Source organism: Tachypleus tridentatus, chromosome 13 (genome assembly GCF_004210375.1).
Source record: "Tachypleus tridentatus isolate NWPU-2018 chromosome 13, ASM421037v1, whole genome shotgun sequence".
Taxonomy (NCBI): Eukaryota; Metazoa; Arthropoda; class Merostomata; order Xiphosura; family Limulidae; genus Tachypleus; species Tachypleus tridentatus.
The window spans coordinates 38,064,187-38,078,764 of record NC_134837.1 but is presented as its reverse complement, the minus strand read 5'-3'; the positions used below and the strand labels follow the sequence as shown (position 1 = coordinate 38,078,764).

At 33.1% G+C, this 14,578-nt stretch overlaps 1 protein-coding gene across 4 annotated transcripts in view; it reads right to left on the bottom strand.

The window, feature by feature from the left end:
• Positions 1-14,578, bottom strand: part of LOC143236931 (mucosa-associated lymphoid tissue lymphoma translocation protein 1-like) — a 64,563-nt gene that overhangs the window by 25,873 nt on the left and 24,112 nt on the right. For all 4 annotated transcript variants that reach the window (XM_076475628.1, XM_076475631.1, XM_076475629.1 and 1 more), the window contains exons 6-8: positions 10,071-10,211; positions 7,829-7,987; positions 5,705-5,914 (exon numbers count right to left, since the gene is read on the bottom strand). In XM_076475628.1, coding sequence (XP_076331743.1) covers positions 5,705-5,914; positions 7,829-7,987; positions 10,071-10,211 — 510 coding nt within the window. The remainder of the gene's footprint in view (positions 1-5,704; positions 5,915-7,828; positions 7,988-10,070; positions 10,212-14,578) is intronic.

Here is a 14,578-nt window from a genome sequence, read left to right as displayed (position 1 = left end):
AATGAAAGACAATTTATCCATCTAGTCTTGTACCCATGAGTTTCTTTCTTAGTTATCTTTGTTGTGCATAGAGCATATTTTTTTCTGCTTGTACCAGTCTTGTACACATTTTTCACTGATACCAACTGTACTCAGAGTAAGTGGCTATACTCCTGCCACTTTCTTCAGCAAATGCTCGAATGCTTCTCTGTAGGATTTACATGACTTAGTAGGAGGCATTGTGAGATATAGGGTAATTTTGTTGTTATTTTTTTTATTTGTACTTGTAATGAAGAATGAAAAGGGTCAAGAGAATGTAAGCTTGTTGTTGATTGGTTAATTAAGCATGCTTCATTGTAATCACATGATGATCTTCCCAGCTAAAAGAAAATTCATATTTATTTTATGAAACATTGAGAAATTTTAATGATTAATCCTTAGATAAGCCAAAGTGACATATAAGTCGAAGCTTGGGAAAACTGTGAAAAAAGTCGCATCTTATATGCTGAAAATTACAGTAACTAAAATGCTGAAGAAGAATACTATACATGGAGGATGCGCATCACCCTCCTATTGGAGGGTGCATTCTAATATTGATTGTAACATAGCTTAGTGCATATTAAAAAACACTTTTTGATTAGATCATGAGGTATTAAACTGTTTGTTCTGTGAAATGGCGAGTATAATGTCCTAAACTCCTCTTTTTAAACTAATTAAACATATCAGTCAAATACAAACTAGTTCACCGTCCCTTTTTGATCCTCACTGCACATCAGGTTTACTTTTGATAAGAAGCACATGCATGTTAAATATCATGCCTGATATGCCTAACATGAAAATTTAACAAGTACATCAGATAGGAAAAGTTAAATCTTGCTCATGGTGCATCCTAAAGACAACTATGTGATCTCATTTTGTAGTTATGCACATTTCTATCTTATTAAGGCATATTTTATCTCTTCCATATTGTTGTATCTTCATTCTGCCTTTTTATCTTTTATGTTTGATGATTCATTTTGTTTGGGGTAAGGAAGTATAGTTATATCACATTTTCACTCCTTTAGGGGTTCAAGTTAAAATAAGTGTTATTATCCTTATTATAGTATGTATGCTTCCACACATTTTTCAGTATTATACACCTATCAAAGGGTCATGATATTATTTTAGTTCTAGGTACACATATTGAATGTGAATGTCTATGATGCACTCATCATTAAATTATAACCCTCCATCAATAACAGAACAATACATTCTCCATGTGTAGTGTTCACTATTGAGCACTTAATGTATGCTAAAAGATTATTCTCAATGAATCAAGAATAACTTTTCTTTTTGGTATACATATTGAAAAAAAGCATGCTATTACACATGATTTGCACATTCTTTTTCTCAAGTTTTTTTTCTAATATTTAATAATGTAAACATCACCATCTCTAAAATATATGATAGCAGTTGTTCTTACATAATATTCAAATAAAGGGAAGGGCATAAATTACTGAGCAGTGTGTAGCTGGTTTTATCTGGTTAGCACTAGATTAACCATTAAGAACACAAGGGAAACCAACATAATTATGTTTGTTTTGGAGTAAGATGTTAGAAATTAAACTATGCTATAAGTGAAACAAGTGTACAATCCACTCACTTCAACCTGTATCTCGAATTCTTAATTTGTCTGTATTCTGTTACAAGTTGCTCTGAAGAATTAGCTGAACCAAATTTGATGAAGTGTAGCAGAGTAACTCAAATGGACTCTCCAAAGATGGAGATTAAGGTATCCCGATATTTCGCAGCCGCAGTTTCGCACCCGAGTCTTGGCAGCCAACAATTTGATAGCCGAGCTCATTGGCAGCAGACAATTTCACACCCAGGAAAATTGGCAGTGGATGATTACCCAGCTGAATATTTACATCAACATTACAGTTTAAGAAAAAAAACTCGTATATCATATAGCCATGTAGCTACATTTATGTAGCAGTGCAAAGTTCTGTAATTTTCACACATGCAGAAAGTTACCTGATTGTCCTTCTTGCTACCCTTATCAAATAAATATATACATCCATTGTTGCATGCCTTCGGCTTTCCTCTGTTTGATGTTACGTAAGTTACCATGTTGTTCATGATGTTAATAATCGGCTGTTTGTAATTGTTTTAAAATAAATCAATGAAAGTTTAATGAGAAGACTATGTATTGAAGTTCTAACAGCAAATGCAGACATTTTATGTTTTTTACAGGTTTAATAGTGAGGTCAATTTTCAAATGGATGTTAATTTCTTGTTAAGTTAACATTAGTAACATCATGAACAACACCATAACTTAACTATTTATATGCAAAAACGGCTCGTTTGGGCTGAGAAAACACTTTACATAGAAGAGCGAACAACGTTTCGACCTTCTTCGGTCATCGTCAGGTTCACAAAGAAAGAGGTAACTGACCGGAAGCTGACCACATGTTTGAAAGGGGTTGTGTAACTGTGTGTCGAAATGTAGAGGGCGGTATTAGATGTTTGAATATATAATTTTATTTATTATATTAATATAGGTATAAAGGCGTTCCTTTATATTGGTTTATTTTGGGTTTAAGTTGTTGTATAAGTAAGGCTTCTTTAATTTTACGTTTGTTTATGTTTGTTTCTTTATTTAGTATTTGAGTGTTTTTTATGGTTATGTTGTGTTTATTTGACTTGCAGTGTTCAAAACGTGTGAAGGTGACTTTTATGTTCTTTGAATCTGGTTTCCATTTTCTACTTGTTTCTCAATATAGAAGTCGTGGCAGTTTTCACATTGTATTTTATAAATAATGTTGGTGTGGTGTTTGTCAGTGTAGTTTTACATAGTATAGACCTCAGTTTTGTGCGGGTTTTGAATAAATTTGGTATTAATTGGAATGTCATATTTTGTTACTAATTTTGCCAAATGTTGGTTATTTGTTTGCTGATGTCGGAATATATGGTATACAGCAGTATATGGTTTCGTGGTTTTGATTCGTGAGCTGTATTTACTTTAGTTGGTTGATTTTGCTTTCTGTCTAGGTGTGTGCGTATAATGTTTTCTACGGTTTGTGGAGGAAACTTATTGATGTTAGTGAAGTATTGTTTTATTTTGTCTAATTCATCGTTAATTTTATCTGGTGAGCATAGTTTTATGGCTGTGTTTATTTGGTTTCTTAGTATGTTGAGTTTTTGTTTTGTTTCATGTGCTGAGTCCCAAGGAATGTATAGTCCAGTATGGGTGATTTTTCGGTGGATTTCTGTTTGAAATTGTGTATCAGTTCTTGTAATTTTGAGGTTAAGAAATGATATTTGATTGTTTTCTTCCTGTTCACATGTGAAATTGATGTTGGGATGTATAGAGTTAATGTGATTGAAAAAATTAAGTATGTGTTCTGTAGATTTGAATCCCGCAACCGTGTCATCTACAAATCTATACCAGTATAGTGGTGGATGTAATGCTGTGTTAATTGCTTGTGTTTCAACTTGTGTCATAAAAATATTGGCTAGAACTGGTGATACTGGGTTGCCCATGCTTAGGCCGTTTGTTTGTATATAGTTTTGGTCGGCGTGAGCCACTCCACGCACACCACAAATATACGGCATCCCCAAACCTCATGAACCAGATTGTCCATTACGACCAATAATACCCACAAATGAATCGTTTAATTACAATCTTGGTAAATACATAGCATGGGCATTCTCCAAATATGTAACATCAGCCAGCTCATTCATCAAAGACTCTTTTAATTTCAAGTCTAATCTAAATCAACTTAATCATAAAGCCTTAATGGCCAGTTTCGATGTTATATCCCTCTTTACAGAAGTTCCAACCACTGAAGCCTGCAAGATAGCCTTAGAACTCTTTATCCGAGACTCTAACCCAACTATAGACATTCCCAGCAACCAATTAGCAACCCTCATGGAATTCGCCACGATAAAGACAAACTTCATGTTCAACAACCAAAACTATATACAAACAAACGGCCTAAGCATGGGCAACCCAGTATCACCAGTTCTAGCCAATATTTTTATAACACAAGTTGAAACACAAGCAATTAACACAGCATTACATCCACCACTATACTGGTATAGATATGTAGATGACACGGTTGCGGGATTCAAATCTACAGAACACATACTTAATTTTTTCAATCACATTAACTCTATACATCCCAACATCAACTTCACATGTGAACAGGAAGAAAACAATCAAATATCATTTCTTAACCTCAAAATTACAAGAACTGATACACAATTTCAAACAGAAATCCACCGAAAAATCACCCATACTGGACTATACATTCCTTGGGACTCAGCACATGAAACAAAACAAAAACTCAACATACTAAGAAACCAAATAAACACAGCCATAAAACTATGCTCACCAGATAAAATTAACGATGAATTAGACAAAATAAAACAATACTTCACCAACATCAATAAGTTTCCTCCACAAACCGTAGAAAACATTATACGCACACACCTAGACAGAAAGCAAAATCAACCAACTAAAGTAAATACAGCTCACGAATCAAAAACCACGAAACCATATACTGCTGTATACCATATATTCCCGACATCAGCAAACAAATAACCAACATTTGGCAAAAATTAGTAACAAAATATGACATTCCAATTAATACCAAATTTATTCAAAACCCGCACAAAACTGAGGTCTATACTATGTAAAACTACACTGACAAACACCACACCAACATTATTTATAAAATACAATGTGAAAACTGCCACGACTTCTATATTGAGAAACAAGTAGAAAATGGAAACCAGATTCAAAGAACATAAAAGTCACCTTCACACGTTTTCGAACACTGCAAGTCAAATAAACACAACATAACCATAAAAAACACTCAAATACTAAATAAAGAAACAAACATAAACAAACGTAAAATTAAAGAAGCCTTACTTATACAACAACTTAAACCCAAAATAAACCAATATAAAGGAACGCCTTTATACCTATATTAATATAATAAATAAAATTATATATTCAAACATCTAATACCGCCCTCTACATTTCGACACACAGTTACACAACCCCTTTGAAACATGTTTTCAGCTTCCGGTCAGTTACCTCTTTCTTTGTGAACCTGACGATGACCGAAGAAGGTCGAAACGTTGTTCGCTCTTCTATGTAAAGTGTTTTCTCAGCCCAAACGAGCCGTTTTTTGCATATAAATTTCTCAACAAGTGGGTTTCTCGTCATCACTGATAACTTAACTATGTATTGCTTGGCTGGGTAATCATCCGCTGCCAATTTTCCTGGGTGCAAAATTATCCACTGCCAACGAGCTTGGCTGTTAAATTGTTGGCTGCCAAGAGTCAGGGGGCAAAATTGTGGCTGCAAAATGTCATAGAACTGGAGATTAAACAGGTAAGTAGTCGGATAAATATTCTCAAACCAGTGCTCATTTCAATTTTACCAATAAGATCTCATTTCCTAAGGCTCAAAATAACAGAAAAGGTGGCTTATGCTCCATTCATTATTTTTCAAACCCAGCATTGCCAAGTATATTTGTTAGTACACACAGCACTACAAAAAAGAAAATAACAATATTAATAATAATTAATAAAAAGTAAATAAATAGTCTGTTAGTAAATTTAAGCACAAAAAATTTAACACTCTTATAGTTCCAAATAAAATGTTACTTTTTTAACTGATAATTTTATAATGCTAACATTTAAAAGGTTTATAACATAAAAAAGTACAACTTACCATACACACCCTTACGTAGTTGACTACAAAACAAAGATACAGCATTTTTCATCTCATCCAGTGTTAGGTTTTGGAATGCAAAAATACGAAAACCAGCCTTGGTAAGGAGATCTGACATTTCTCGTACATCAGCTATACTAGCTGGAACAGGTTTCCATATGTTACCCATATAATTTGCATTAGCAATGAGAAGTGCTATCTTGTCAACAGCTTCAAAAGACAAAGTGTATATACATGTCAGATGGACTTTATATTAGGTAGAGATCTAATGCAAGTTAGAAGAAGAATACATACATTTTTGAGTATCTGACTTATTTTTAATAAAACTTAACAAAGGTACTTCATATTTTGAATGGCACTTATAGACTAGACAGCTGAGCCAGTGACCTTAAGCCTGATTCAAGGCCCAAACAATGCTTCTCCAATTTTGAAATGCTGATCAGTGGGAAGTAAACAAGTCAGAAATACTCACCACTGGTGCAGATACTCTTAACATTACAAAACGATTGACTGCTAAATGTAGAATGTTCTCACAGCTTAAGTTGAATCTCAGACCTTCCAATCTGCAGTCTGGATTACTTACCAGTAGTCTTGCTTAAGCATTATTAAAATAAACAGAAATATAAAATATAAACAATTCAAATCTCTTATGGCAAGAATCCTAATGATTCATAAACTGAAGTTAAGAAATTTGTTGTATCTAAACAGGAAACACCATGAAGACAATGTTAACCATTGGTCTTTAAATGAAGACAAAATAGGCTACTTTAAATATTCACTTAAAGAGCAAACACATCAAATTTTGTTGTTCACATTACACTTTTACTCCCTCAGCAGTAAATCATCTTTGAAATGTATTCTCTTTCAAAATAAAATTGTTTATTAATTTACTAGTAATTATTTTTACACATCATTTGAAATAACACTACAAATATGCATAAATTTTACAAGAAAATTAATTGCTCAATTCTTTGTTCCAATAACTTTTAAATACTCTGTTAACTAAATTTATTACCTCTTTATTTTCCAAGAAACAAAACATAAAATATTCTTTATACCAAATTATTTGTTTTTCCATTCTTTTAAACTACCAAGAAATATTAGTGATTTATAGCTTTCATAAATTAGTTCATTTGCTCATCTTGAAGAAGGTCAGTTGAGCAGTAGCTATACACAAGTACATAAAAGTACGTAAGTAAAATTAAAAATCAACATAAAGTTTCTGTGAAGTTAAAAAAAAGGATCTGTGAACCTTGTAAAAACATATGCTTTGTTTCTTCAACTCATATTCAAACAAATAAAATTTTCATGTCACAAACTATTTTTACACATGTTCTTGCAGCACTTACTACAAATGAAATTACCATCTTTTCATACATCAACTATATCAGTTAGCAACTTATATAGTAGGGAAGATATTGCAAAAGAGAAGTGAATTTTGATAATCAGTTAATTGTGCAGCTCATTACACTGAACTTTTCTATGATTTTCACGAGACTTGGACAGTTGGAATAACAGAAAATGGTAAGAATGAGAAAAACTAATTTTAATTAGTTGATTATTTTCAAAATTGATTTAATCCTAATATCAATTAGTAAACTATATTCTATGAAACTAATCAATGTAATAAATACTCATAAATAATGAAGTTAATTGCTAAGTCCTATAGTTAGTGTAGCCATAACTTAAAAACTTAAACCTTTGCCTCTAGACCAGATAAATTTTATTTACAAACTCTAAGTCTTGTGAAATAAGAGTTCTTTACTTAAAATGAAAAGCCACAAGACTATAAAAAGCATTAAACTGGTATAGTAAATATAGTCACCATCCTTCAGGTAGTGTAGTTGCAATTAATATTTTTATACATCTTATCAAAGCCTAAACAATACAGTGTGAGATGCCTGTAGAGAAAATGAAATACTTCTACTGTCATGTTCTTAATTTCTTAAATTAGTCTACAACAAACATTCTCAAAAACAAGCTTTTAATAAAAAATAGTCTTGTCTGTTCTCCTACAGTGCCTGAATCATCAAGTGTTCAATAAGTCATATTGGTAATAGCAAAAATTTATCATAATACTGCAATTAGGAAAAAAACAACAAAAAACTAAAAAAAACAGATCACCATAATAAGGTGTATCATCAGTAGGGCTATCAAGTTCAACAACCACTTCTTTTGAAAGAACAGACCCACAATCATTGCTAGCTTGACACTGATATGTCCATTTATGTACTCCATCTTTTGGAAAAATGTTTCGAAGTTCAAGATCTGATTGTGTTTCCCCTGTAAGTGTAAACAAATTAAAAGTGAAACAGTTAAGACACTCCAATTCAGCATGGACAATCAAAAGTGATACAGTTTTTTTCCAAGAAGTAATAAATGTTAAGCAAAAAAATATATATATTTGAAACATTTAAAAACTATCAGAAAAAAATAATTCATTAAAGACTTTAAATCAACTGCAGTAGCCTCACATTTTACTTAGAAATGAAAATACTGGATCTTCAATACAAATGGCTGGCAAAAAAAATAGAGTACTATTACTGAACAAAATACCAGTGTGACATACTTATATTCCTTAAAAAACATTTCTTCCACAAATGTCAAGTAGCTTAATGTGAATAATGAATAATTACTGGACTTGCTTTTCTTAGCTGAATTGCTGTAAAAATTGTGTTATTTTTTAAGTAATTTTACAAAATGTTAAAACTGAATTTCAGGTAAAATTTCTAAACAAAATCTGTTTTAAAGTGCTACTGTTTCTCAAAAGTATAAACACAGCTGATGATTAAGTTCCAATACAACGTAGATTGAGAAGCTAACTTAATAGGTTACTTCTACAAGTACATATGTCTGTTGAGGAAGACATTTGGAATTATGGGGGCTGAATGTAATGTTTTTATGTTCCACAGGTAAGATATACTCTTTACTTTCTTTATATTTACCTTCATTAATGGAATTGGTTTCAGTTTCTAATATATCCAGTTTTATTACTTTTTTTAGTATTATACTTTCATTATGAAGACTTTTTATATTGTTAGTAATATTTACCTAAAGCTGGCTGAACCTTGTGAGACATTACTGGTTTTATGGTAAAAAACAGTTAATAGTGAGAGCACCAACTGGTGTAACAATGCATTTTAATCTTTATAATAGGTATGTTGGGCAAGTTGATTTTTCAGTCTAGCTCAAGGTACACACAATTTACTCCAAAGCAGAGAACAATGCTTGACCTTCTTAAGTTAACCTGAAGATGACCTTAGAAGGTTGAAACGTTGTTCTCTGCTTTATTAGTAAAAGTGTTAATACCCATACCAGCTGTCCTGAGACACTTTTTACTTTAATTGGGTTTCTCACCATCACAAACAACTTACTCCAGTCAGAAGTTATTATTATTACATGTTTGGAAAATGATTAAAAAAACATTATCACCTTGCATGAAAAAGTTGGAAAATAATATCAGGGTAATTTTACAACTTTTAATAAATTTGTAATATTTTAGCCTAATTGCAAATCTTGTTAGAGAAAAAAATACATGAAATTTCATGCTAAACATGTTCTGCATACACAAATAGATACTCTAAATTGCAAAAAAATTTCATTTATAGCCTAAAAGAAATAAATGGTTTGGAAGTAAAAAAAATATAAACCTACAAATGATTCATTTAATTAGAAACATATGTATACATGCAGTAAAGTTTGCATATGGTTTGACTGGGTAACAAAGAAAACTAATACAAATTTGACATAACAATAGTATGGAATAAAACAAGAGACCACATTATCAGACATTGCTTAGCTTAGAAAAGGTACTTCAGCACCCTGGAGTGTTATTTTTAAGTCAGACTTTCATCATCTACTAAGTAATGTGTAACAGCTGCCCAAAATTCTACTTCAGAAATTCTGGAAGAAAAACACATTAACTAAACACAGTAAAAATTCTTTCCATGTTTACTCTCTCTGAAACTCAAAGAAACCAATGGTGCATCTATTAAAAACATTGTAATTTTAAACAAAAACTCAAACATCAACAAACAGAATCAGAGAAAGTATCTCAACTTGAAAAAAAAAAAAAAAAAGCTTCACTCTAAATCAACATCCCAAGGTGCCAAGATACTTCTATACACTGTTCAGCAGTCTCAAGTCATTTATTTTTCTTATTCCATACCATATGTATTCCTGTATTTAGGTAAACTACTTTTACCTGAAGAAATGTTGTAGATTTATTAATATGATAAAATTATAATAAAGCTTTGTTACCCCTTTAATCCATTTCCAAGTTTTATTAGTTTCAAAGTGGGTCCCTTATCATCAAATATGCACATATAAGCCTTCTGTACAATGATATATAATTGCCTTTTCTCACCTGGCATCATAGTATGATTACAATACCACTGGTAGTGCACTGGTAACTTACTGGAAGCTGTACAGTTTAATAAAAGACTACTTCCTTGGGAAGTCTTGCCATTACTGGGATTTATTGGATGTGCAATAATTACTGGAAGCTCTAAAATAAAGCAATATTCAGTAATAACTCAATGTACCTGTATTCATAAAAATAAAGCACATATTATTGTATAAATTTATTTTCAAATTTGGAAAATAAAAAGTGGAAAACAAAATTGCATAATTAAAAATTATTTCTACACTTAAGTTTTGACAAACTCTCTCATAAACAAATAGCTGACTGGATGATTAAAAAATAAAAATGAGGTTAAACAGCTTACTGAAACGGCAAAAAATAAACAATAAAGAACCTCTTTTTATCTTTGATATATAAACAGAAGGATTTTTTGTTAAGAACAAATACTGAGGGTCAAATGCACTTCATAAGAATTATGTTCTACATTCCATGATGCCTTTAAAATAAATTTCTTTGTTGTTGATCTGCTCACTTTGAGTCATGACTGTGTCCTATTGTCTGAAACTACAGTTTCCACTGTAACAAGCTCATCAAGATCAACCTTAATCCCACATATAGATAACATTTTTGCAGATCTTACACTATGCAAGAACAATAAATTTAAAGATCACATCTAAGTAGACCACAACATAAATGTTTATAGCAGCTGCATTTGGAGATTCTACAGTATGTGGTCAAATACAATATTTCCAGTTTTCATTACCATGTTTCTAATAAACACCACTATTAACACTGAGTTTTGACTAGAAGTTTGTGTACTTGCAGCTCATAAGTCTCCATTACCTTTATCTCTTTGTTTATCATCATCTTAAGAAGATCAGAAGATATGGAAGGTTTCATTACCATAACAAGTTTGCAAGTGAAAATGTTGCTCATGATTATTTACAGTAACTTCTGATGTACAAATTTTCTCATGTTTCTATGGAGAACACTGAATGTTCCTTGCTTTCAAATGTTGTATCATTTTGTTTTAAATCATACAAAAATCTTGCTATATGAACAAGTTTCCTAGGAAAGGACTACAACATTTTACCACTTATGCATCTACCAATGATGGCACTACACACTGAATGGTCATGAATTCAGAGTGATCCAAATATACATATGCTTAACACTAGGATTGAATAGTCAATTCTATTAATTGATAACTGATCACCTATGAGCATTAATGTCAGGTAAAATAATGAATTAATATAAATTTCTTATTAAACTAATTAATGTAAGAAAAATAAATATCAATTGATAAAAAACAGTTTATGATTATTAGTTATCAATTATTAAACTATCCAAGTTTCAAGTGAAAATAAGACTGATAATTAATCAGTTAATGAGTTTCACTAACTGTTCAGCTCCACTAACACATTACCAGTGATTCCACATCTTGTATTTTAGCAACACACTAGTGTATCAGCAAATGCAAATTATTCTTATAAAACATGACTGACTTTCTGCATTCTGCTGATATTAATGTGGTACAATTAGCTGGTCAGAAAAAAAGAAAGAGGAACAGAGTTGTGAACTCTTCTGGTGTGCCCAAGCAAACACTACAAATATGAAATATATATACATAGAAGTATATGCTACCCTCTTTTTCAACACGTAAGACCATAGTGTCATGTAGCAATAAAGTTATGGTGTAAAATTTGTAATTTCCAAAGCAAACTCTTCAATGATGTAACTCCAAATAACAATTAATATTGAAATGAGGAAACAATACTTCCAAATCAATACATATGTATAAGAAATTCACAGAGATATCTGTAATCCAATGAGAGTAAAGTGAGAAACTTTACACATACACTAATAATCATTTACTTTAGGAGATTTGTCATTTAATGCCACTTTGCAGTGAAAGAGGATACAACAAACACCAATAGCAAAGAAATCATAAGAATAGTGAAAAGACAGAAAAAAGCCTTGAGAAAAAAGTCATACAAAGAGTGGAAAGCCAACAGCTTAAATGGGGCACGTGTCAGAGCATGCAAAACCACAATGAGATCCCAGCCGTACAAGAAGTTTGGCAAAGAATGAATGAGCAAAACAGAATGGAGAGGGGATGTAAACATCTTCTGAAATCAGAAAAGCCAAAACATTGTTCACAAGGCTGCTTGATAACCAACAATGGTGATGAGCAACAAACCATAGCCAAACAGTCAGATTAAAAAAAAAAAAGGGCTAGAGATGGTTCAAACTAAGATAACCAGAAGGAAAGAGATGGCAGATGGACTGGTGACAAAAGACTTACCACTTTCATTGATAAACAGATACAGAAAAGCAACAGAATTCTGACAAGAAGAGTCCTATATCTTTAGAGATTCTAGCCCAATGTGCAACAAACCAAACAAATCCTACACATAAAGATAGAGGGTTGATATCTCTTGATGAAAACAAATTATGTGTGAGGTTGAAGCAATAGATAGGAGACATTGGGTAGAAGAAGGATGAGTTTGGAAACTAATAAAAAAAACAGAGGGAACCATGACTGATCTGGCCAAAGAGGTGTCTACCAGTAGAACTTGACATAGAATGACACATAACAAAGTGATAACCTGAGGGAGGAGTTAAAAAGGAAGATAGTCATACAGAAAAATGTAAGACAAGTTCAGGCTGAAAGCATCAATGATCAGAGCCAAGTGATGAGGAACAAGGGGCCAGAGGAGAGAAAGCAAGGAGTTAAGAGACCTATAATAGACCACTCTTATTGTAGAATATTGTCTAGCTCACATAGGCAGTGTGCCACCAGGTTTATAGCTTCCAGCACATGACAAGCAACAAGAAGAACTCAACATGAATGGGCCCACAAGAGTAAGCCCAATGCCCAAGAACAAAGAGCACACCTGTAAGTTGATGTAAAGAACAGCTGTGGAATTGTTGGAGTGGATCATAACCAAATGATCAACAGTATGTGTAAGAAATGGGAGAATGCCTGACTAACATCAAGAAGTTTCAAGCTTGTTGAAAAGAGTGAATGCATGTTCTGTATCCAAATGCCAGAAGTCATGCTCTCCCCAACCCAAAAGAAAAGCATTGGGGAAGAAACAGAGATCTGTTTTGTGGGAGGTAAGGGAATGCTGAAGGTATTATTAGAATGGTCCAGCTACCATAACAGTACTTTGAGTAGAAGAGAGGTTCATAACCAAGACCAATGGACCAGCCAGGTTTACCAGAAAAGTTGCAAATATGTATATTATAAAGGAATAAGGGATTCCAGAAAAGCCAGAATTCCCAACAGTAAAAAAATCCCTCATGCAGGATGAGAATGGAAAGCTCATATCCTGATAACCAGGTACTCTGTAGCTCACAGGGAAAGAAAACAAGGCTGAACCTGGATGAGATAACAGATGGAATAAAATGTTCTGAAGTACCAAGAGAATGAGTGAGAAAGAGAATGGACATGAATATCTTGACCACAACAACAAAGCAGTTTCCTGTTACAAGAAAGTAGGTGTGAGAAGAGGATAGTACCCAAGTACTGGCCAAAAGAAGTCAACCATCCATGAAAAGTGACAACCCCATGCTGTGAAGATGACAAGCAAATCCCCTCAAAAATCAAATGAATACAAAAGGGGTTGATGCTAAGTCAAATAGAAGAGCAAGGAATTTAAAAACATGAATCTGATAGATGAAACACAAATACACCACATGGCTAAAAGTATGTGAACACCCTTTCTAATTAGTGAGTTTAGCTATTTCAGCCACACCCATTGCTAACAGGTGCATAAAATCAAGCATACAGCCATGCAATCTTCATAGACAAACAATGGCAGTAGAATGGGTCATACTGAAGAGCTCAGTGACTTTCAACGTGGCACTGTCATAAGATGTTACCTTTCCAACAAGTCAGTTTGTGAAATTTCTGCTCTGATAGAGCTGCCCCAGTCAACTGTATGTGCTGTTATTGTGAAATGGAAATGTTTAGGAACAACAACAGTTCAGCTGCGAAGAGGTAGGCCACACAAGCTCACAGAAAGGGACCACCAAGTGCTGAAGCATGTAAAAATCGTCTCTCCACAGTTGCAACACTCATTACCAAGTTCCAAACTGCCTCTAAAAGTGACGTCAGCACAAGAACTGTTCATTGGGAGCTTCATGAAATGGATTTCCATGGCTGAGCAGCCACACATAAGCCTAATATCACCATGCACAATGCCAAGTGTCAGAGCCACTGGACTCTGGAGCAGTGGAAATGCATTCTCTAGAGTGATGAATCATGCTTCACTAGTTGGTAGTCTGACAGATGCCAGGAGAACACTACCTGCCTGAATGCATAGTCCCAACTGTAATGTTTGGTGGAGGAAGAATAATGGTCTAGGGCTGTTTTTCATGGTTTGGGCTAGGCTATTTAGTTTTAGTAAAGGGAAATCTCAATGCTACAGCATACAGTGACATTCTGGAGAATTGTGTGCTTTCAACTTTGTGGGAACAGTTTGGAGAAGGCCCTTTTTTGTTTC